Source organism: Pomacea canaliculata, linkage group LG11 (genome assembly GCF_003073045.1).
Source record: "Pomacea canaliculata isolate SZHN2017 linkage group LG11, ASM307304v1, whole genome shotgun sequence".
Lineage (NCBI taxonomy): Eukaryota > Metazoa > Mollusca > Gastropoda > Architaenioglossa > Ampullariidae > Pomacea > Pomacea canaliculata.
The window spans coordinates 8,731,914-8,758,109 of record NC_037600.1 but is presented as its reverse complement, the minus strand read 5'-3'; the positions used below and the strand labels follow the sequence as shown (position 1 = coordinate 8,758,109).

At 39.0% G+C, this 26,196-nt stretch overlaps 1 protein-coding gene across 4 annotated transcripts in view; it reads right to left on the bottom strand.

Moving 5' to 3' along the window:
- Positions 1-26,196, bottom strand: part of LOC112574986 (protein crumbs-like) — a 73,488-nt gene that overhangs the window by 30,576 nt on the left and 16,716 nt on the right. For all 4 annotated transcript variants that reach the window (XR_003101544.1, XM_025256457.1, XM_025256458.1 and 1 more), the window contains exons 3-11: positions 6,679-6,810; positions 5,388-5,492; positions 4,838-4,951; positions 4,233-4,366; positions 3,626-3,839; positions 2,836-3,019; positions 2,269-2,395; positions 1,896-2,046; positions 857-1,195 (exon numbers count right to left, since the gene is read on the bottom strand). Coding sequence is in view for 3 of the 4 variants with exons in the window: in XM_025256457.1 (XP_025112242.1) it covers positions 857-1,195; positions 1,896-2,046; positions 2,269-2,395; positions 2,836-3,019; positions 3,626-3,839; positions 4,233-4,366; positions 4,838-4,951; positions 5,388-5,492; positions 6,679-6,810 (1,500 nt within the window). In the remaining variant the exon portion in view is untranslated. The remainder of the gene's footprint in view (positions 1-856; positions 1,196-1,895; positions 2,047-2,268; positions 2,396-2,835; positions 3,020-3,625; positions 3,840-4,232; positions 4,367-4,837; positions 4,952-5,387; positions 5,493-6,678; positions 6,811-26,196) is intronic.

The following is a 26,196-nucleotide window of genomic DNA, read 5'->3' as shown; positions in this document are numbered from 1 at the left end:
TATTGGCGCCAGTAGCTGTCAGACCTGTGGACCATTCCTCAGGACTTGGAAGTGCGTTGTCTGTTTCCATTGGCATTCCCTTGGTCCCTCTTTAAATTATCAATGGTTTGATGCCCAAAACCTGCTTTTTTGAAGTGATTCTTGATTGTTTCCTCTGGAACTTCATCCCAAGCCTTAGAAAATTTGACTAAATGAGGTTTGGAGCTGAACAGTCTTCGAGCTGAGATCTAAAATACATTGGTCTTATGGGAATTTGTTCCATGGACGTTTTCAACATAGGGAAGGTAAACTTAGCAAGGTCCGACTATTATAATTTAACACTAACATTATGGGTCAATATTCTACATTAACCTTTTCAGGAAATAGGTGACAGAGTTTTTACACACTCAAAAAGATGCAGGTGACTGGAAATGGAGAATGCAAGAGTATATATAAATATAGCATAACAGCTGAACCTTAAAAGACTAACAATGTGACAAAAATGTGGCTCCTCAACACAAAAGATATAGAGAGAAGACAGGAAGAAAAAGACACAAAAAAAACACAAGATGCATTCCATTAAGCTCACCCAGGAGTGAGTGAATGAATAAGAGAGAAGGGAGGAGAAAAATGGAAGACATAGGCAACGGGAAAAGAATAAGGTAAGGAAACAAGAAAATGACAACATATATAAAGAGAGAACAGTAGGATGTGGTAGAGATTATGGGACAGAGAGACAGAGAGAAGAAGCACTAGGCTGTGAGATAACAAGGCACATACACACACATGTACACACACATACACATATGTGCACGTGATTAGAGAGGTAGAAATGTCACACATCTTTGAATGCCATACATAATTCATGAAAACATACCTCGGGGACATGCGCAGGTATAATTGTGGATTCCATCAAAACAAACATGGTAACGTTCACAAGTCACTCCCAGACAATCATCAATGTTGTTTTCACAATTGGTGCCATTAAAGCCAAGGAGACAAGCACAGTTGTAACTACGCTGCCTCTTCAAGGATGTACAACTGGCATTGTTTTGGCAAGGATGGAATGAACATGCATCGTACTCCTCAGTACAGTTTCTGCCCATCCACTCTGTTGAGCACGTACAAGTGTAATTATTCACTTTGTCTGTGCAAGTAGCTCCATTCAGACATGGGTTTGGTGAGCAGTCATTAATATCAACATCACAGTTACTCCCTGAAAAAAAAATTAAAAAACCCTTCAATTTATATTATGGACACACTGTTTTATTTTTTCCCAAACAAAATTGCTTACTTATGGTGCTATTTAGTCCCAATTTCTTACGTTGCTTCAAGAAATGAAGGTGTTTCTAGCACATTTTGACTTCAGAACTGATAAGCTTTCTCAAGAGATATATCTTTGATGACAGGCCTAAACGGCAGAAATAAAACTACCAGCACAACTTTCTCAATTTCTGATTTTTTTAAAAAAAGAGAAAAAAAATCCCAGGGGCCAATAGCACAACACATTTCTAATTTTACACACTTTAAGGCCTATCTATTTATATAATCTGTTTTACAGAAACACAGCACAACACAATTTTAGAACTTTATTAAAACTAAAATTGTTTTAAATAAGATAAAACTGTTAAGTTAGATTTTCATGGCCCTAGCACAATTTTTTGTATGGCTTTGTGCAATGCATTCAAAATTTCCTTTCCGGAACAGATTTTAAAGTTTGAGAAACATGTTGTGCTAGTAGCGCCTTGTGTCTCTTTAGTATGCCTTATGCTGATCTCTCAATTACTTGAGCACAAAGATACCAAAACCCAACCCACTCACTGTCAGCAAGCATGTAAGCTCATCAAAATATATTCCCTCTCTCTCTCACACACTTTTTTTTTTTTTAACTACTTCTCTTTAAAAACAGTTCATGCCTGTATAACCAGGTGCACAGTTGCAGGTGTAATATCCCAGATGATCAACACAAGATCCATGTAAACAAGGTCTTGGTGCACAGTCATCTATGTCTCTTTCACAAGTTTCACCTGTCCATCCTGCTGCACATGAACACCTGAAGCCATTTACCTGTAGAAATACAGCATTTTCGTTCAACACATGTTCAACTGAGGACGCATCCCTGTTTTTAAGCCTATGTGTTACAATAAACTGATATGTATTACCTGATCCAGTTCATCTTCACCTAAGACTATAAACACAGATACAATGCAGCCAAACTCTTGCAATCAAGGCCCTGGCTATAAAATGCTATCAATAGAGAGAGAGAAAAAAAAAAAGCAGAAAACATACAAGATCAATACAAGTGGCCCCATTTTTGCAGTTGTTGCCAAGACACTCGTTGATATTGGTGCTGCAGTTGTAGGATGTGAAGCCAGGCTGACACTGACACCAGAATGAGTTGACACCATCAATGCAACTGTAGAACAAATAAAAAAACCATGTGTAACTTGCAAACAATGTGCAAGTAAATTGTTTCTGACTTTGCATTTTTTTATTGCAAAAAGAGAAAATGTTCACAAAGAGTGCATGTTGTTGCACACACATTTCTTTTTAGAAATCTCATGCTACAGAGATAAATGCAGTTGACAGAATTTGTGCAAAATCCTAAATTTAAATGAACCATGTCCCAGGATCCACTACTGGATTTTCAAAACAGAACCTCCTCAGCACTATTATAATTCTTTTCATAAAAAAGTTTGCTTGAAACTAACCAATCATACAAAGAGTATGCATGACACCATGCATACACTGGATTACACAGCACAGCACGATGTACGTATCAGATTATATAACACATGAAATAATCTACTAAATGCATGACAAAGGGTACATAACACATGACATCTCCATGCTTACGTTGCATTATTTTCGCAAGGTATTCTGGCACAATCATCTATATTTGTCTGGCAGTTGGTGCCGGAATATCCCGGTAAACAACTACACCTATAGCCATTGATAAGATTTTGGCATGTTGCATTATTCTGACATGGGTTAGACAAACATTCATTGATTTCAGTGCAAGGGCCAGACCCAGCTGCTCCTGCAACAAATTGCACATAAATAAATGAGTACATAAATCTGATAATTATTAATTTTAAAAATATTGAAACAAAATATTACACATGGTGATGCTACTGACATATTTATCATTCATCATAAACACTTGTGTTTGTTGGGTTAGCCTCAAGAGCAAACCACATTACAACAAGACAACTATTTTGGTGTTCATCCATTCAGTGGTGCATAGTTTTAGCTGTTCAATCAAGCTGGGGCAACATTCCTCTCTACAGATATATGACAACAAATTCTAATACGTTGCTTTAAAATGCCTTTATAAGCAACACCACTAGTGTTAATAGCTGTTCCTGGAAACAAACTATAGTTCCAAGTGATGTACATCCCAGAAGAAAACACTGCAGCTTCAAACAGTAAACAAGAATACTATGGTACTTTGAGACATTTCAAAAAGAAAATAATGCTTCTTTGCCAAAAAATTATACCAGAAAAAAATCATAAAAGTAAACAGATTTAGCATAACATTTCCTGCAGGCATTGCACATCTTAAAAAGTATCTTTACTCTAATTCAATTGTGATAGTATCAGCAGTCTCTTAGACATGGGTTGGCAAAGTTTCAGAAACACAAACCTGTATATCCAGGAAGACACACACACTGATAACTTTCAACAAGGTCCTGACACATTCTAAAGGTTCCTGGACAGACGATATTAATGCAGTCATCAATATTGTGTTCACACTGACTGCCATTGAAGCCACGGGGACACCTACAGGTGAAGCTGGCCAGGCCATCAACACACGTTCCATTATTTTGGCAAGGTGAGGAAAGACATTCATTAATATCCTGTTAAAAAGCAGATTTAATGAACCCATTAAAATTCATTCATCTAACACTAAACAATAAAAGAAAGAAACAGTTTTAATACTAACTTAAACAGGCATTTTAGGAAAATATTTATGGTGGCAAACAGCTAAAAAAAAAAAAAAAAAGAGAGAGTTACTGGTGCCTTTTCTCCTGCAGCCAAACTGCAGTGGCAATCCCATTCTGATAATCTGAACTCCACTAATATTTTAAAGATATACGATAAAAAAATAAATGATAATTTTTGTGACTGTAAATGTACGCATGATCCAAGCACAGCAAGAAAGATCTCAGCCAATGCTGTTTTCATTACAGTTTTCTCAATAAAATAACCAAAGGCCAACTTTTGGCACCAAACCTGACAGGATGTCTTACCTGACAGTGTGGTCCACCATAGCCAAAAGGGCATTCACAGCTGTAACTACCTGCGATATTAAAACAGTTGCCAATACCACAAGGTGAGCTGTTACATTCATTAATGTCCTCACTGCAGTTGGTGCCCATGAAACCTTGAAGAGAAATATTGCAAGAGGAATCAGTGTTGCTCTGTAATAATAGCCATATACAGGTAAATATCCATAAACTAGCTACATGTCTTGCCACAGAGGTCTTCTCAGAACTTAGGAAGGCAGCTCTCCCATAAAACAAGATTTCTCTAATGTTCATCTCTGTGCAAAAAATTTCTGTAGCACTGAATGTAATACCTACACATTGACAGTAGAGTTTCAGTAAATGCCTATGACATCACATTGTCAACATTATAGTTAATTTCTATAGCCACCTTCTCAGCTGCATTAAAGCAAACATCTACATTGTCATCTACTGACAGCATATTGTAGCCAATAGTAACAATATCCATGTGTACCTAATGGCACTGATACCTAAATGTCATCAAGTCAGTAGGATAACATGAATGAACAACATACCACAGCCTCACAGTGATGCTTGAGCAGTTGACCAACATAAGAACACTCACATACCTGTACCTGTGCAGTTGCAAGTATATCCATTGACCTGCCTATTACAGATGCCATTTTTACAAGGGTTCTTCTGGCATTCATTGAGCTCAGTTTCACAATTCTGACCAGCATAGCCTGTCATAATGAAGAACCACAGTAGAATAGATTTTATCCTCTGAAGGTGCTATCTCTCATGTTTCTCTTATTACATGTCAATTATTTGCTATACTTTCCTACCCTGTCCCTGAATGAACATTGCTTAATTATAAGTAATTTCCCATTTTTCTCACTATTAAATAATTTTTAGATCATCAGATAATATTACTACATATGATTTTATGTTAATGGTTATTATATTACATAGCTTTGCTCATTAAGACATCTATTTAATGAAAAGACATTGCAATTCAAAATTATTCTAATTGCTTTATTTACCACTAAATGGAAATTTTATTCATATCGGTTTTAAGGCTACTTTATTTAAACTTCAATTTAAGAAGGGGAGGTGGCAATCATAATATTGTCAAGAGGATAACATCTTTAAAAAACATATTGTACTCTTAAAACTAACCTGGAACACAGTTACAGTGGTATGGAAAGCCACCTGTTGTGGAGGGAGTTTGGGGAACACAGGTGGCACCATTCAGGCATGGCTGAATTTGACAACCATACATCCCTGAAGCATCATACAACAAGATCACAACAGATCAGACAAGCTGATCATCATAGATTATCATACAAGCATATCACAACAGTTCAAGATATAAAAAAAGGAGACAACAGATCATTCTAAAAAATATGGAAATCCTGCTTTATTGCACGTTTTGGCATTCCTTTTAACATTCATTCATTTTAAATTCATATACTTTTCATGGCAAACTTTAAGCTAAACTACCAATTCTAATAATATTACACATTCTAAATTCTTGTAATTAAAGCAGACTATTGCAATGTTTGTAGCAGACTCTGGTCGAGGCCTTATGCGCAACCTGATGCACGAAGAGGATTACAATACAATACAATACAAAAAATTGCAATATTTGTAGGTGTCATGGAAGTTAATAATTATGCTAAAAAACCAGTTTGTCCAATTTTCACCAGGAATATTCCTTTTCTGTCATCTATTGTAGGTTGTAAACTATGTTTTTTAGATCACCTTGCTTAACAGCCTGTTTTATTTTTAATGTTTATTTTTTTTTGTTATAAAATGTTACCAGTGCCACCAAATGAATAAATACTAAACTGAAGAAATGTCAACATATATCTACTCTGCAGAATAATAAATGATGTTATAATTTGAAAAAGGTAAGGGGAAGCAGGCACCAGTAGGAGGGGAAGTAAGCAAATGAGCTTAACTCCTGGGGCACAAGCCCCAGTGGGAGGGGATGGGAGGGGTGTAAGCAAATGAGCATAACTCCTATGGCAGTGTGCAGTGATGTCTATCTTCCCTTTACTAAAAATGTGGTGTTAAACATACATTGTCAACTTGTCACATTGGTAAAGAAATGACATCAAGAGTACACTACAAAAAAACTATTTTGTGGCACCAATGCCACACATGAATAAAAATGACTTAAATGAAGCAAACTTGTGGCCCTATGCTTCTCAAAGGAGCTACAAGGAATAAACTAAACTAAATGAAGCAACAGATATAAAGTTGACAATAATATCACAGTCAGAGGAGCTAGCAGCAAAAAAAAAAAAACACATAAAAAATAAAGAAATTCACTCCAGCTTACCCCAGCTAGTGATATAGTCAATTACATTATATTAATACTTAAACACTGAGCCATGGGTTAGCAACTTGGGTTCATATTAAAAAACATTATATTAATTTTAAACATCGTGCTACAAGTACCCACTTGCAAGATCATTCTCGCAGAGAGTGCCATTGAAGTTTGGTAGACATTGACAGGTGTAATTTCTGTAACCATCTTTGCACGTTCCGCCATTTTGGCAGATGACTGAATAGCAGTTATCCCCGTCAGCTTCAACTGCAAATAAATACAGCAGAAGCCCTGATGGTAATCGACAGAAAAACAATAATTTCAGTCTTGTAAGTTTGAAATATTGATAAACTTGTCCAACAAACAAGTAATCCTAAGCTTTTTGCTCTGTGTGCATGTGTGTGTGGCTTTCACAAAGCTAAAAAATCTCTCATCTGCATAAGTGTTTGGGATGTTAACAGGCAAAGGTAAGAGCCTTGTTCTGATACAAGTCTTCTCTGAGATAAGGACATCACTGCTCTGTCTTGTGTGAAATAGAAAATGTTGGTTTGCATAGGAACTTAGTAGAAATATCCTAACTAACGGCCAAGATGCCCCAAGAAAATGTTTGCAGGATGACAAGCATTTGTTTAAAAACAGACCAGTTATTTGGGAACAAACTACAAAAATTCAACAAAATTCTTCCCCACCCCACTCTAACCTTTACATGAAGAAAGTAAATAACTCAATGTTAAAATGTTTCAAAAACACCTATCAACCACAAAAAGGAGCTCATTTAAGGCATAGGTCAAAATATGATATTAAATTTGAAGTATTCATGACAAGGTTACCAAAAAAGAAGGCTAAGAATCCTGTTTGTCAGTAACCATTAAAGAGATATAAAAAGAAAGTGTTAATGTAATGACTGTCATTAAACATCACAATCACATGGCAAAACATTTAATATAAAAATGTATGGCAGACACAAAAAAGCATCGAATGCATCTTAAAAAGCAAGCAAATCCTTAATGAAACTGTGAAATAAAAAGTGGTAATTTTGCTGATAAACCAAGAAAGGAGCATTTGTATTGATGATGTCTATTTTTAAACATTTTCTGATACTGCAGAAAAGGTCAACTGCAACATCACACTATGATCAGACTTCTTAACTGATCACATCTTTGGTGAATGTGACTTTTATTTGACAAACATTTTAAATGACAGTTACAAAAGATATTTACCAAACATAGCCTAGTCACATATTTAAGGCTTCCAGCTAGGAAAACTTTTCTGGCCAGGCATAGGACACTAAGAAGAAATACTTTTTACTGTCATTATTTCTCTAAGACATCCTCTCACGAACCCCATGGCAGGTCAAACCTTATCAGAATGCCCCTTTCACGCACTGAATTGTAGTCTTCTGGAGCCATTCAGGCACTTAAAAAAGGAGACACCAAGGCATAAAAGGGCAACTAGAAAGATGAGACAATGGAGCTGCAGCAGGGAATTGGCTGTGATAACAATGGGCTGTAGGAGCTGGCAGGACAAATGGCTATTGTATTCTCTGGTACAAGTCTGTGGTCTAAAAAATTCTTTATAACATCATTTGCATTCGATTGATTTTAAAAAAAAAATGCAGTTCAACTGCATACTTTATTTGGTTGTCGACAGAGAAAGAAAATGTGTGTGTGTGAGAGAGAGAGTGTGTGTAAAATATGAATTAGGAGAAAAGATAGTCGTCATAATGGTAAGAAAGATATAACATCAAACCATATGCCTTTTTTCAAATACATAACTGTACTATACAATTAACAAATCTGACATTCTGATCTGTGTGTATATATATATATCTGAGATAGTGACAGTCTACTTTGTTTTCCATGATGTATGTGTGCTTTCTCCTAGAGGTCCAAGACTATATAAATACCCTTGTGGCCGATACCTCAACAAGTCAGTCTGTTTACAAGTTGCCAAGGAAATTTATGAAAGTTTGTGCTTCAACAAACGCCATGATTTGAATATTCCACCTCCTAAATTACTAACTGGTGACGAACTGATACATTTTCCATTATCAACTCAGTTTACTTACTTCACGATCACCATACTGCCTACGACATACTACAGCGTTCGCAAAAGGGCATAAAAAAAATCAAAGATGTTCTTTCCTCGTTAGCTCGATTAAGAGATGTAACAATCAACAAAAAAAAAAAAAAAAAAATCGAAACATCACTTGACAACCACCAAAAGTATCAACTCAGTATCAACAAGTCCCGATGTTTGGTAACACGTCAAGAATTTTATTCACACTAGAATCCCGATCAATGGCAGAAAAAGGCCTTAGATACGAGATTACTCGGCTGATCCTATGATATGAAGCTTCGCTCTCTTATTTAGATGGTTTATTGCAATGACTGCAGTTTTTTACGGACACATACCTGTCAATTCGTAAGTAACTTTAAGTCTGTCGCTGGAACGCTTCCATGTCTGATCATTAAACAGCAGACGACACAACGTCGTCATTACGTCATCAAACTGTAAGCGCGATAGCTCAAAGGTATCCCCTCACTGATGATAAACGCTCTGATTATATGTCCAAGGATTTCTATCAGTTCACAAGCATTTCTACGTGTTTACTGGGCAGCTGCCGTCCCATTCATCACGTTTTGTTTTCGTCTCCTAGTGGTGAAAGATCACTGCCAGGTGGAAGCATCTTCATCTATGAAATCATCTAGTAGATAATATCAATCATTCTTTCAAACTGATATACACGAAATTCCGTTATACCATGGACGTGTATACAAGTTGTGGTTATACACATTCTGTCTCTATTTCTCTCAAGTCTCATAACTGTTATCCACACTCGTATGTTTGTGAAGATGGGTTGATACGACGCTGATGTCTCTCTCTCATATGAATACATATATATATATCGTCCGTTAAGTGACAGGGAGATACGGCGATTTCAATGTTATCTCAGTTTTACACAAAAGCTGGACACAGTTAATTGAACTAACACACACATATATACATGTATATACGAATGACTAAAACCTATGACATCTCGCAAATAGAGGGAAAGACCAAATAGCGAAGAGAGCGTTAAAGCTTGTAAACAACGTGAAGCCAGTAAGCAACTTACATATCGGGGTAAGATTAATCTGTCCTTCGATGTTCGGACAGAAACACAGACCGAGGCACATCCACAGGAATGCACGCTGCGCCATTTTGGTCCACAGGTGTGATAGCGGCCGTTCCCCGCCTCCTCGCAGTTACATAGTTTCACTGAATAAATCACGCTGACGAATATTTTGAGTATGAATGTGTGTGGTGTGTGCGCGTACGCCTCAATTTACACAACACGTTCACAACACACAAACACCATCACTGATGTTGGTTATCTTGAGACGTTAAGCCCTTGTGTATCCGAGGGCTTCCAACGTCAGAATCGCACACCACAACGACGAAAATCACAGGTAGGGTTCGTATATAACAGCAAGCACGCGCGATCGCATGGAGTCCTTCGCCCACCTTTTGCACGGCATGGCACAATGACACACAAGTTCAATACACTCTAACCCTCCTCTCCCACTCCAGTTCTTTGTCGTCGTCCTCCGCACGCAACACAGCGTGAGGCACAGAAAAGAAAACGGTTGGTGTATGGCCGGAGGCCGGGAAGAGGGAAAATCCGCTGTAGCACCGTGTTATTAAGAGAAACCTAAGGACAGCGTCTGACAACAGCAGACGAGTTCAAATTTTCATTCGCGGGTGACGCCACTTGCCGTGCTCCATTCAGCGAACAAGCGAATTAGATAGGAAAACCGCGAGGCCAAGAAAATAAAAGAAAAAAAAAAGAAGAAAAAAAAATCCTCGGTTTCTCCAGCGATTCTTGTCGATTTTCACCTGGTAAGCGGCTGCTGTCAATCAATTAAGGACATCGCCTTCTTGTTAAGGTTCCCTGCGGCGTGGTCATGGCTCGGACAGGGGCGATAATCCTCGCAACAATCCCGTCGAAGGCAGACGATCGATGGGATACGCACGTCTGCCGAGCCACATGCCGAGGGCCAATATTGCTCCAAGGAGCTAAAGTCGAGGAAGATGGTCCCGCCGCGTCATAACGACGAAAACTAAACAGTCGGCGCCAAAAGGGTCCTCCTTCGCATCAGCGTCAGCGATGTCTACCATGTCGACCGCAGGTGAGAAGCCCGCTTGCGTCCACTTCGCGTGCTGTGAAATTTGCGCGCGCGTTTAGCCAGGACCACAAGTGGACAGTGAAAGCAAATGTGTACCCCAACCTCCCCGTTACCGTCGATGCCTTATCGCCCAGTCGCCGTGCACGCTACATGCCGCTACACCCTCGCGGTCTCTCTGCCCTCCTGACCTGGCGCATTAGTCGCCGTGAAGGTAGGAGAAGGCGGGGAAAGGTATAACAGGAAAAAACGGGGTGGAGACGCAGCCTTTGGCTCCAACATTATACACAGTGAGAAGTTTCTGAGTCCCTCTCTATTCCCAGTTGTGAAAGGATAGCTCAAAAGCATTTTCCTTATGGTATTTTTTTTTTAAAACCGAACCTGCAGGTAGTCTTCACCTGTGAAGCTTCACCTTCATCTTTATAAGCCGTGTATCTGCATTTGTTTTTATTTTAAACAATTTATTTGTATGTCAACTACCTTGCTGGTGTGTTCTCACGCATGGCAAGCGTTTTATTTTTGATTAAACTGATGTGTAGGAAACATATTGTGATGTACGACAGCAACTTGGATGATGGAGGGAAGTATCTTACTGATGTAATAAAGTTTCTTGTGCTATCCAAGGACACCTTATCCGCCTGGGTGTATCCCCACTCAGTACGGTGAGAGTACCGCCAGAGTGGCCGAGTGACCACAAGACATCGGCCCACGGTCAGAGTGTATGTTCCCCTACTCCAGACTCCTACCAATCACAGTGCACAGCTACGCTAGCTTACATCCAATGTGGCGACTCGCTTTGTGGCCTTTTGCCATTCAGTCGATGCTGCATAGACCTTGTCATTATTATTTTGCATAGTCGTGTTCATGTTTTATTGTAATTTTGTGTAGGTGGACACGTGGTAAACACAAATTTTCTAAATAAAAATTCATCGATACTTAAACGTTGAAGTCGAACTTCCGGTTTCACTTTCACGATATCGGGATTGTTTATATTTCTCCTCTCTCTTGTCATAGGAAATCGCTATTATAGGCATCATATATATAATAAGTAGAGAAAATATATCTTAATAAAATAATAAAATCACGTCTACCATCCCCCCCCCAAAAAAAAACCAAAACAACAACAACCAAAACAAATGCAGGGTTCATAACAACATTGCGTCGTCTGCTGTAAACTGAGGCAGCGAACGATATATATTATATCTGCTTAAACGCTCTTTCAAATGACCTTTCGAAACGTGTTTAATCATAAGTGCAATTATTTTCTCTGTCAGCTGTAATTCAATAGCATACATAAATTAAGAAAATAGATCTGAATGAAATTACTTAAATACTTGGGTCAGTAACTATGGAATAAAAACTGCGTGGGTCACACAGAAATAGTACGGAATAATTATTTCAGGCGTTTTCTTATGTTATTTATTGAGTCCTATTGGGATTATCTTATTTTAACGCAATTGTTTCTCCGTCAGCTTGAATTCACTAGCAATTGATACTAGGGATTGTTCGATTGCCTGTACCCCCCCCAACCCCCAACCTCCCAAGTATAGGAAATACTGTAAATGCTTTGAATGTCTTCTAATAACATTAACACACTATTTGTTCACCAATTTTCTCACACAGTTAAAACTTTAAATACTACATGATTTACATTTTTAAAATATGTGATAAATATGGGCATGAATTTTAATCTTGGAAAATTTCCTGCACTCTGTTATCTATTCAGTTTGGTGAGTAGATGCAGTAATTGTTTTGTCACGTCTATCCATATTTTAGGAGAGAGGCATATGCTGCTTATATTATTACTATATATATATATGTCTTATTCGTTTAAAATACAGTGATGCTTCGACACTCCACAACAATTGTCACCCTAGGGATGGTCATATCCGATTGCCTAGCACCCAGGCCCCACCCAACACCCACACTCAGAAATAATATAAATGCATTGAATATGTTTTGGCTACAATAGCATAGCTGTCGCATTTCTCATAACAATGTATAGTGTGGCCTATATACAAGACAGACCTATTAAATGTTTTCTTCAAACATGCAATTTGATCCCTACAGTATTATAAATATAAAACTGAATACTTTTTTTTGTATCATTTACTATTTTTGCAATATCATCTGCCTTAATAGCTTTGTTTTAGTGCTGTTGATATTGTCGATAGCCATACTAATGGCTATTTTTTTAAAAACATGTATATAATTCTTATACTTTTCACTGTTCCTTTTTATTTAACAGTTATTCTTACTGTTTTCCTATTTTTCACATTTAACACTTAATAATGTTTTGTAGTCCATATATAATGACTATATGTATATGTGTTGTTTGTATGTATATATATATAATTTTCAAAAAGCACAATATCATGAACACCAGGGAATATGCTTATTGCTTTAAATCAATGCACACAAAGGGATGCTTTTTAAGCACCATAGTTAAGCATGGTTGAGTGCCAAGCAAGTGGTTGAGCACCAAAACAGAATTTTATCATAGGTATTTATCAAGGACCAAAATATTTTATTTCTGAGCAGTTAAAGTGCTGAGATACCACTGCATTGTCTTTCTGAGTATGGTTGGCAAACCTGATAAGGTGAAGTTTGTGTTTGGCAGAAACTCTTAGTTCATGTTGATACTAACAGCAACAAAGGGAGACTGGGGGACTAATTTTCTGAAGCAAAAGGATTTTCACATCATCTGCATTCTATTGTCTGCTCAATTTTGTGATTGGATCCAGCTGCTTTCTGTCACTGTCACTGAGATCTACAGCATATTCTAAGAGTCTGTAGACATTCTAAATATATATTTTTCATTTGCGAAATGCTGTTCGTAATGTAGTTTGCAAAGTATTTTATAAGCACTTATCAGACCAAATGAAAAATTGGACAACTACAGCTATTTCGATGATTTTTCATTGAATTGTAGGGTCAACAGTTATTGGTTAGAGGTACTTTTTTCAGTTGGCAGATTTGTCTCTGCAATCAACAATGTGTAGAAGTAGAAGAAAAAGGATAATTCATTATGGTACTATTGGTGTTATCAAAGACAATGGAAAGTTGGATAAGATTCAAGTGTGATTTACCTAAAAGAGTTCTGGAACCTCAAGGGTCTTTACATTCTTCAGAACACAATAAACTCATAATCATTCAGCATGAGGAGCATGAACCCATTAAAAATTAAAATATAACATATGACTGTTTAAACCACGAGATAATTTCCAATAGTATCTTCAATGCCACAGGAACTGATTTTCAAATCAGTTCACATCTACAGGCTGTCTTCTTCTCATTTATTCTCTCTCTGGCTTTGCATTCTTCTAACCAGACTTCTGTCAATATATATTTGCTAGAATCCTAAACTGACTGCCTTCAGCTTCACCTATTGAAACTTATCTTTTCTCCTCCCATGTGTGTGTGTTTAGGTATGTGGGGGCATGTGTTTATGAGTTTCTATAAGTGTGCATCATGAATGCATGCATGTAACAAGAAATGGTACTTTATTGATACCGTTATTATTATTCTATCAAGATTGCAATTTAAGCTTTTATTTGCACATATATTTATGGAGGAAACCTAAACGGTCTGTCATCTCAATGGATACCAACTTTGGACATACACAAAATGTGAACTAGGGCTGCAGTATGCAAGGTTCAGTGTGTTTAATACAAATGACAGTTTTAGGGACTTCATCAATAATCACTGCCAAGCAATACCAAAATCTGTCACCAAATCATCACTGAGTAGGTTAATTTAGTGTAGTACATTGCCGTAGACAAATAAACTGACATTGATTTGTATGTTATTGGTATTGTCTGTGACACAGTATTTATTTTCTTCATGGGGTTAGCTGTATGAAAATAATTATACTGAAATTAAATGATGATAATTATTATTTCCTATTCTAGCTGCTTTTTTTTATTTTGGAGAGGACAGATGAAAGTACTGAATGGTTACATCACATATATATATATATCTTAAGGTGTGATAAAAATATGTTGCAACAGAGCTGTAGGCAAGCCTTGTATAAGTATATTTAGCCTTCTTTTGTATTTCAACCGAAGTATCCAGAACTGACTGGGCACAAATGGGACATTTGATGGACTTGCCAGAAAGCCAGAAAGCGGGACATTAATTGGGCGTCCCGCCCAATGAGCAGGCGAGACACGAGGACAAAAGCGGGACTGTCCCGCCTAATGCGGGACGTCTGGTCACCTTATACTGTCACAGCTCGTTGCATCACTCTTACCTATCTATCGCTTGCCTAATATATACAAGTTTTTGACCGTCGTACACGTGCTGGATAGGTGCAACGGCTAACATTACATTTAAATTTGTCATGAGGGCTGACGTTTTATGACACGTGCATTTTGTTCCGATTTATACATCGAATTGTCACAACAAATATGTAAGACACGCACGAAGCCTCCTATTCACATCATGATCAATCTCGTCTATCGCTTGCCTGATGGCAGCTCATGGCAAGTGGTGCTGGATATACATCCCATACATCCCACTGCTAAGAAGCTTAAGCCTCGCCACTTAATTAGGTTTGTGTTAAGTGGCAGTGATCGCGAGCAAAGTTCTGTCAGTGTGGCCAGTCCATTCTTGTACATTCGTCAGCACGTTATTCCTCTTTTTTTCATGCATAATCGTCGACTGTATTCGAAAATACCTTGAAGGAAGATAAACTCGTCAGTATTGTTATGGATTACATGTTCAAACCACACTATAGTCGCTCCACTGCTGTCAGAAAAAAAAATAGTTAGCCCACAGTGATACGTGAGCTCCAGTTGAAACCGTAATGGATGTAACAAAGTATCATGTAAGACACAGTCTAGTGCCTCACAAAGTCACCATCATGTACGTATGCACACAACGCATAGGTGGATGAAATCAGGACTATGAGAAAAAAAGTATCAGAACAGGTCCATGAGAGTTAAGGTCCGGAGACGGATGGTCAGCGCGACAATGATCTTTGGCTTTGCAGTCTACTTTTTAGCATTTAATTTATTCATCCCTTCACTGGTATCAAATGGCGCCCTGTCAAGCTTCTCCTCCAGAACAGGTTGTCGAGGGAGGGTGGACATATGGATATAGATGCATCGACTCACCAGGCTCATTTCTGAGGTCTGCCTTGATCAGCTGCATGTCAGTTTTGTATGGTATGGCAAGTCTGTTATACCCAGCCAGTATTTTTCTGTCTTCCCTACCCGAACAGTTTTGACCACCGTCCATGGTACCCTGACGGACGATATCAAAGTGTGACGTAGTACCGGTAACACCGCCGAACCAGACCGGTTGACATCGCTTTGTTGTGCTGAGAAAAGATTATTGGGTTACCACGAAAAGTGTTGAAAATGAGGCACGCGTCTTAGTCTCATGTTGCATAATGACTATTCAGACCAAGCTATCTGCACACTTACAACGGTGATTTACTTGTTTTCAAAACCCTAACTGCAAACCAGGCCTAGTGGTCCATCTTGGTGGCAACCACAATTAGGATAGTCTTATATGTTGGTCTTATGCTCAATTGATGACAGGACGTCTGTCAGTACTCGGACTGGTTCTCTTAATCATCAACATCATCATTCGATTCATTGGAACTAGCCCAACTTGGAGCAAGCAAGCCCACTCGTAGGAGACCTACCAGTTCCTCTCGTCGGGTATACAATGAGACGTATCAGCGGCGAAGTCTCCCAACGCTTCCGATCCCGTGAGTGGACATCAAAATTAACTCATTCGCGGTCGCCAAGCGATTCTTTGGTTTTTCTCGACGATGACTGCCATCTGCATACATTGTACGAGCGTCTTTGGCAATGTCATGCCAAGAATCAACCATGTCAGCTTCCATCATTTGATGGTGGTGAAAAGTGGTTTGTGGTGACTGCGCAACGGACTAATTCATTTGTTGTGTTCTCTGTCGGAGATTCGGAGGAGTCCCCTAAAGCACTTTATTTTGAACGCCTGGATCCGTCGAACGGATTCGATGAGAAATGTGCACGCCATACATCGCAATAGAGACAACTAGGGACTTTCATAGCTTAAATATGGTGCCAAATCTGATTTCTGCTGCGTATAAATTGGTGAGCCTGGCCATCGTTACTCCGATCGTGAGCCGAATGCCCGGCGCACAGCTATCATCACTGGAATTAATCGCGTCTAGGTCTGAGCCTTCGAAGATCTTTAGTTAAACTCCGTTCATGTGGATCTTATACTACCAGACCCAGTGGTGTTCACCATGACTTTGCTCTTGTCCGTGCTGCTTTGCTTCTCATAAGCGTTCACGGTGGTAGTGAGCTTGTAGGTCAGATCCTGTAATTTGGTGTTGTTACTGGACATCAGACCGATCTCGTCGCAAAGCATTGGTTAGGTAGCGGGCTCCCTCCGATGGACACAAAGATGTGGTGGTCCTGAAGTGCATCATGCAGGAAAGACCTAACTCAGTGTTAGGAGTACCGCAACTCCTGGAGCCGTCGTACAGCGCTTAATATCACTGCTAAATAAGTGGAAACTGCACAACTTGGAAGATGCGCCTCGATTGCAGAAGAAAAAAGACTGTGCGAGAAAGAGAGTGCACACGAAAAAACATATAGGAAGAAAGAATTTTACAGTGCACCAATGCACTTGCCATAAGCGGGTGCCCTACATACCCCTATACATAGAAGAAAGTCAGAGGGAACTAGCAATGTCTCATATGAGTTTGTGCTTGTAAAAATAAGCACACTTAGATGTGTCTTAGCATCTAGTTATAGTGAAATTTGACCTTAGGAATAGGGTGGTAAGTGCATTAAGTCAAATAAGAAAACACACAAAGTCTTGAAATTACATATGATAAATATATATAGTTTCTTATTTCACTAGAATTAAAAAAGTCTCTTTAGTATGAAATCCCACTGACTCTCATCTCAGAATTGTGTATATTAATGATTCCACAGGACATTTGCTGCCTTTCACTTTTGCTTTTATTGTTTGGACCGCCTTTGGAAAAAACTGACTTTTAATTTTATTGTTCGTAGGGTGTTTCATATATATATATAACTTACTATAGGTACTATCTATAATACACTAGGGTACTAGGAAGGCCTTGATGGTAGAAGCAGGCCTTGAGCTTTCCAATTTAGCTAAGTCTAACAGAAAAGAGTTTTGTTCTTCTTCGGTGCAGCTAAAGGATGGTCACTCCTGGAAAAATGTCCAATACCCAAAGCTCTGACATTACCACAGTGAATACAGAGTTATGTTAATCTGTGCGATTTCACCTTCATTATTACTTTTGAATATCTTAAGAAAAGTTCTGATAAACTGGATATTGTTTGGTACAAATGCCTTCATAATAATATTATGCATCTATGCATAATATTTTATCCATGGCAGTTTTCAGTGTAACCAGATAAGGCAGTTTTCCTGTCTAAAAACAAGTGAAAACATGTTCACGTAGCTGCATGACTCAGATAAGTTACAAGAATTGCCTCAAAATACATTTCTTCTTAAAGTTACTCTTTTATTGCTAATAGAAGCAATGATATATCTTTGGAAAAAGGGGTTTTATCAACTGTAAATGTCCTTTTTTCATTGTTGGGGCGAGTATCACAGTTGCCCATTGTTTTTGCCACCTTAATAGAGCATAAAAGTGCAAACGTCCAGTGAAAAGTGTGCAAACAGCTTGAATTTCTTGCAGTCCATACTGTGATATTGTAACACATTTATATTATTCATGCTTTGACTATTTATGACAGCATCGGTGCATGTACAAAAACTCATAAATACCACTTTTCTAAGGAAGGAAATTAGCATCAATTAGAAAAGTATGGTCTAGGTAATTACTTCTTTTTTTCTCAGTGTTCTTTTACACAAAGAAATGTATTGAAACATATCACAATGTATTTTTGTGAACACATAATAAAAGAACCACATTGCAAATATTTTTACCTAGCACAGGTAATCTCTTCAATAAAATAAGTCACATATTGTATCAAGTTAACTGCATTTTTATTTTTTCTGTAGCGCTGATTACTCTGTTAATGTTTTATGCATTAATCAGTATCACAACAGTCTACAAGTTAAGTGTGTACAGAGCAGCATCTAAGGGCAGCATTAAAACATCCTTAATTTCATATTCTGTTTCCCACTCTAAGTAAAAACAGTTGAGAATAATAAGTGCAGTTGAGAATAATGCATGTATCATTGAACACAAGTAGCAGAGATGATTAAAGCCCCTACTTGCAACTATACTTAATCAGGATTACTCGCTTCATTTGAAAATAAAATCATTTGTGTGCATTTTTAAAGAGATTGTCAGTTTGTTAGTATTATCTGCATGATCCCATTGTCATAACAGTTCAAATATTGTATGGCTATCAGCATACTTAATCTTCTTCTAAAAGATTTAAGAATGTATTTAAAGCATGCAGTTATAAAATTATAACATCCTTGAAAGTGATATCAAAATGTTTACATATGAGATAATTTTGACACATGTAGACACAAGCAGATCCTTTTTGTTACTAGGAATGGTAAAGGATTACATAAGAAGTTGCCTGTCACTTTAGTTGTGTCCAAACAATTGTTAAGGCATGACTGTGTATAATTACTTGCCATGGAACCTTTCAGAATGACCAGCTTTGAAGAAAAATGTAATTTTTAAACATCAGGTTTCTGGTATTGTTTTCAATTATTGCTGTACTCTGTGTGTATGTGTGATAATAATAATTTTATTTAATTTTTGGGAGGCCATCTGGTCAATATCAACACCATATACTACTGGTTACATGCACGTTAACAGTGGGTGGTTGCACAAAATCAATACCCCAATTGAGTTTGAGATTTCAACTTACTGGTAAACAATACAATGACATTCAATATTGCATGATTATATGTACAGTTATGGTGTTGTCATTTTCAGACATTCTGTTATGTATACGACAACATTAGTAGCTTTATTTCCCTGACAGTCCTTGCACAAAAGGTGAATTTAAGAGGAGCAGGGTAATTTATGATGAAAATGTGGAATATATATCTATTACGTATGTACTTAGAATATATTAAGAAAAAAATGGTACAATCAGGTTTCCTGCTGACTTGGTGCTAGATGATCCCATTAAGTGGTATAATTACTTGTCATTTGTGTATTTTTATTTGTCATATTTGAGGCTGTTTCTACCTGTTGGAATTGCGAAAGTATGCTGAATTTTTATCAGTGAGAATGTGTGCTACATATAAAAGAACTGCATGAAAATGTGATGCACAGTTTAAGTCTGTATGCATCATCATCAGCTTGCAGAATGATTGCCTTCTAACAACCATTACTAGATGACCCCAAAATATATTCATTGCTCTTGGGTTTTGCTTCTAAAAAAAATTACAAAGGCAAGGATTTTATGTAAATCAATGGCTATTTCTCTTTGTTTTGGTTGTTTATACAGTCCTATTAATATTGAAACCTATGGCAGATAAGGCCATTACCAAAGGAATTATACACCTTCACAATGTGATTCTGTCAGCACTGCTATCTGAATTGACAGTTGGTGTCCAGGTTATCTTGTTTTGACAACACTGACTTCCTCATGGTAGAGATCTTGCAAAGCTACTGTAACTGTCTGATAGCTCACTAATTACGAATGAACCATATACCCTCTTGGAGCCGTACAAGTGGCCAGATTTGCTTATGTAAGGTTTACTTATTATATTAGATGGATTAAATTGTCTCGACCATCATTGCAGTCCCTCAAACCTGATTTATGTGGCTTACATACGTTGACTTTTAGAACCCCTAACTGCCCTAGCAGGTTTTTCAAAACAGTTTATATTTACGTACATTTGCTTTCTTCGCTTCCATTTTATTCGCCTTCCAAATAGTATATATATATAAATAAAATACTGGCGCCATAAAAAGTCTCCTAAGAGTTACAGCCCTTGTTGTACAGCAGATTAAAAAGTTTTGTCTGCGCCACAACGCAGTAATTCTAATGTGTTATGGTATGCTAGTGAATTCAAGCTGATATTTAAAAAATTGCGTTAAAATAAGATAATCCCAATAGGACTCAATAAATAGCATAAGAAAACGCCTGAAGTAATTATTCCGTACTATTTCTGTGTGACCCACGCATTTTTTATTCCATAGTTACTGACCCAAGTATTTAAGTAATTTCATTCAGATCTATTTTCTTAATTTATGTATGCTATTGAATTACAGCTGACAGAGAAAATAATTGCACTTATGATTAAACACGTTTCGAAAGGTCATTTGAAAGAGCGTTTAAGCAGATATAATATATATCGTTCGCTGCCTCAGTTTACAGCAGACGACGCAATGTTGTTATGAACCCTGCATTTGTTTTGGTTGTTGTTGTTTGTTTTTTTTGTTTTTTTTTGGGGGGGGGGATGGTAGACGTGATTTTATTAAGATATATTTTCTCGACTTATTATATATATGATGCCTATAATAGCGATTTCCTATGACAAGAGAGAGGAGAAATATAAACAATCCCGATGTCGTGAATGTGAAACCGGAAGTTCGACTTCAACGTTTAAGTATCGATGAATTTTTATTTGCAAAATTTGTGTTTACCACGTCTCCACCTCCACAAAATTACAATAAAACATGAACACGACTATGCAAAATAAAAATGACAAGGTCTATGCAGCATCGACTGAATGGCAAAAGGCCACAAAGCGAGTCGCCACATTGGATGTAAGCTAGCGTAGCTGTGCACTGTGATTGGTAGGAGTCTGGAGTATGGCAACACACTCTGACCGTGGGCCGATGTCTTGTGGTCACTCGGCCACTCTGGCGGTACTCTCACCGTACTGAGTGGGGATACACCCAGGCGGATAAGGTGCCAAGGATGTGTATAGGTGGATTCCTGTCTGTCTGCCAAGACCAACGCTTAGCCTCTTGCGAAGTGATCCGTTGTTAGTCTCGGCGAGCCTAAACAAAGAATGTGACTAAACCGGTAGCTTTCTTGTATCATGCCTCGTTTTAGTAGTTAATCTGAAATGTGAATAAACCGGCAGCTTTTTTTTTTTAATCCAAAGTTAACCCTAGGATAGCGTTACGCTGCTTCGTACCTAAGACCCCAGGTGAGAAGCTTAGGGCACCTTGTTCATCAAGTTCCGTGAATAGGCGGGGCCAGTTAGAGAAGCAAGGAATAGGCCACTTCTCCTCACACGAGGCCTGAGACATACTGGCCTCGCTTTCCACCTTATTTCCCAACCCCCCGCCTCAGGTCTTGACAACAAAAGATACAGCGGTCACAGCCTACGCAACAGCTGTCAGAGTTTTTTTCAGACGACAAAGTAGCGCTAAGCTCTACTCTGACTGCAGGGCGAACTTTCGCACGCCAATGCACGCATGTTCTGAGTCATAAAACAAAATATAATAACACTTCGTGGCATAACAAAGCCCTCGGCAAACTCTAAGCTCAAGTTTTGTTTTTTTTATATCAGTTAAAAGTTCCTGCACCTATTCATGCCATAAACAAGGTTTTTAATGGTGGGATTCCCCGCTCTCAACTAAAAATGGAAAACGAGGGGCAGCCATCACAATATCCTGAAAAATGTCTCCGGCTCCAACTTTCTATCACTTTTGTTTTTTCTGATCTCGTGCAAGATAAGCAGCGACAACCACAAGGGCGCGGCGATCGTCCTGTCGGATTTTTGATACGTTTATATTTTATCTCCCTCATTGTTTCCTGTATCGTCTGCCCCTTCCCCCCGCCCAGCCCACCCTGCTTCCATTTCTCGCCTCGCCTCCAGCAGCTCGCGCTCATCCTCTTATCCCAACCTCAACCACTCCCCAAAACTCCGGCCCTCCGCCGCGGGCCACTCTGAAAAACAGCCCTGCCCACTGGTACAGGGGCATTGCAAATAGGCGCACCTTACCTTGCAAGTCGCCTGACCAAGCTATCCCCCCCCCCACCCATCACCTCTGCACCGTTGCATGTGATCGTGACCGACGACACACGGCAAAATTTTGCTTCTCTCACCGCGGCCCGTCTGCACCATCTTGTGTCGCAAGAGGCGCGTGGAGAGGAGGAGGAGGAACTCAAGGCGACGAGGGCTCGTGCAAACACTTCCTGCACAATGTCCTACAGTGTTGCAGGTGACGGCGCATTTCAATGCAAGACATTAAAGAATAATTTGAAAGAGAAATGAAAAGGAATTATTTTAAAACCCTAGCGAGACTAGAAAACCAACCTGTGTCCTGGTTCATAGTGTCAAACATGGGACTGTTGATATTTTTAATTTATTTGAGGGTGAAACAAGCCCGCCCAGTCTATTTACATGTATGACAGAATGAGTCCGTTTGAGAAGACCCATTGACACGAAACTTGATAATCATCAGAGGTGATTCCCCGCGCCCCTCCCAGCCCCCACAAACCCCCGATCAACGCATCACCATAGACAACACACATGGCCATGGGCTAAGTTTAATTTAAAATTACATTTTTTAGCTCTTTAACAGAACTATTTTTTTCAAAATTTTGCCATTTTATTCATGTTATAGTGTACACAATCTTTTTATATTTTTTTCGTCCCACTTCTGCATTTCTTTTACCGTTAGGAACCGTGTGTTTATGTGACAGACTTTTTAAAGCCCAGTAGCTGCCCACCTACGATGTATGGTCGAGCGCCTTCCATTATGTTCATGTATATTTGAGAAATATGTTATCAAGCGATTTGAGCTCGCATTCAGTGGTGGGGAAAAGTGATCTTTTAATAAAATGAACCATTATTTATTTTTATTTTCCACTCTTGTACTTATGTCATGCTAAGCCAACCCCATGCTACGGATTACACTTCCACGAGAACAAAGGCTCCACTCTGCCTCTGCAATAAATAAAAAAATAAATATATAATTAAAATTTAAAATGAACTAAAACAAGAGGGGGAAAAATAAATCATGCAACTGTCCACCTTGAGGAAGCTCGTAACCTTATTTTTTCACACCTCGCTCGCACAGGTGAAAAAAAAAATTGTGTCGTTATTCCTTCTCACCTCCCTTTCTCCCCTGCATTCCAACGGCATGGATTGGGCGGATCAAGGAAGTTACTGTTTATCTCCTTCCAGGCCGTTACGCCCGGGGAGAGGGGAACCCGGATGAAGGGGTTACTTTAAACAGCAGTTCCGCCAGTTGAGCTACATCTGTGACGTCACAGTCGTCAAGCGATCTGTGAAAGGCGGTAGGGCGGTCAGGCACCAAGTATAAGGAATCTTCAGGGGTTGGTTTCATTTAAGGCAGTTAAAGTCCGGTTTTTCAATATAACGTCCAAAAATCTCCGCTGGCACGTGACATCTTGGAAATGACTTGCCGGTATCTAGGGGCTGTTCAGTCAACTGTTCACACCACACGTGCACGTGTGACTGGTTAGATGGTTTATTTAGTAGGAAAGTTCTTCACCTTGAGAGGATTTCGAGAAGTTTGGGGAGAAGACAGGAGAAGGAAACCGGAATACCCAGAGAAAACTCCCGACGTCCAGCCGTGCAAACTGGTGTCACATACAGAGTGTCCCAAGACGAGATCTGAACCCTGAGCCTCTGACAACAGTGTGACAAGCGAATGTTTTAACCATGGATGTGTATAGGTGGATTGCTGTCTGTCTGCCAAGACCAACGCTTAGCCTCTTGCGAAATCCTCCCGTTAGTCTCGGCGAGCCTAAACGAAGAATGTTACTAAACCGGAAGCTTTGTAGTAGCATTCCTCGTTTTAGTAATTAATCTGAAATGTGAATAAACCGGAAGCTTTGTAGTATCATGCCTCGTTTTAGTAGTTAACTGGAAAAAATCGTCTGCCAGCAGTCCAGTAATACAGGTTCGTGGTTTTAACCACTACACTACCGTGCGCCCCGTGCACTTGTGACCGGCGACTTAAAAGTTTTTATACCTCGTATGAAACCTGCCCCTGGGGGCTGTAGTTGGTCAGGCGCTGCCCAGGTGCTAGATGAGGAAATCTCTCTGTAGCTTAACAGCGTGTCAAGACCCAGGGGTGTTGCTTTATCTCTAGAAACCGTAATTATAAAACAAGTGCCCTGGTGTAAGTGATGGCAAAGATGCCCTAAACCCTAAGGCAAACATAAAGGAATATCTGCATGGGCTTGACCCCACTTTGTAACTATGGAGACGAGACGTTTTCCCTCGTGTTCCTGGATAGCCACTTACCCTTGGTTTTAGACTAAAACCTCTAGACGAGAATTCATTGGAAAAACGTTTCACAATGAAGAAGAATTTATGAAGGGGTGAGGGATTATAGCAGAGATAATTTTTTTTTGGGGGGAGGGGAGAGGGAGGCTGCAGGAGAGGTTGGTGAAACCCATCGTCACTGATCCGGATGTTGTGAGACAGGGTGTCTCAGGAAGTATGACAGACGAAGACTAATGAAGAGCTGGAGGGAACAGACACTTGGCCCCGCTCAGCTTTAATTACAGAGTCACACAGGAAAGTGGCGTAACTTGCCGAGAGGGTGTGGCTTTAAAAACAACAAACTGCCTGCAAACTAACCTGGGCACCTAGTGTACCTTGCAAAGAGACGACGCTGGCTCGGCTGTCTAACTTGGCCCTGCAAACATGCCTGTAGAGGAGGAAACAGTTTAAATCTTTCAGCCTCACCGACTGCTGCTGTGTTGACTGTCGCCTTGAACCGGTCGTTAGCGCGTGTATTCCAGGGAAGAAGTCAAACTGTGCCTTTAAACTTTTATTCTTCCGCCTTTATTTTAATGGCTCTGACTTTACTCTGTCCAGCTCCAAGCAAACATCCTGCTTAAGGCTTTGGCTTAAGTGTCATTCTAAAATAAATTTTAAAAAGCCAACCAAAAGAAAAACAATAAGAGCTTGATGCTGCTCTCGTGACCAAGATGGGACTCTGAAGCAGGGCACAATCTCAACCGTAGATGATCATCATCACGGACTGGGTTGATGACCCCGGTTTGTACACTTGTGTGGCGCTCATTTTCCTCTCCACACCCGATGGGTTTCGAATATGTGGGTACTGAACCCTGACTAGTACTTTCATCATGGAAAGTCTTTGCCTGCTAATGCCATGTTATGATTTTCTATAGAAATTGCTTTTATTTCCCAAGATTGCCCACAAAGAAGTGGGGACATTTTCCCTTGGCTTGGGTGATGGTATGATGGGAAATGGTGACATTGTTTGTCAGAGCAAGAGTGTGTTAGACGGTTTTTCAAAATGGCCACTAAAGCCACAGGCCCATTTGTGAATGCAAATGGACAAAATGCTCGCCATTGACAGCATGGGAAACCTACTAAATATATGTAATTAATTTAATTAAAAATTATATGTTCGTCATGATCACAACGTTCAACATAAAAGCCACACATTTAACATTCACAGATGAGAAAAGTAATATAAATCTGGTCAACTGGTTATTTATTTTAATGAGGTTATGATGTATGACTGTAATGCCATTGAAATTATCCAATTAAGGTAACCAACCTCCAAAATACCAGAGAAATATGAAAAATTATAACA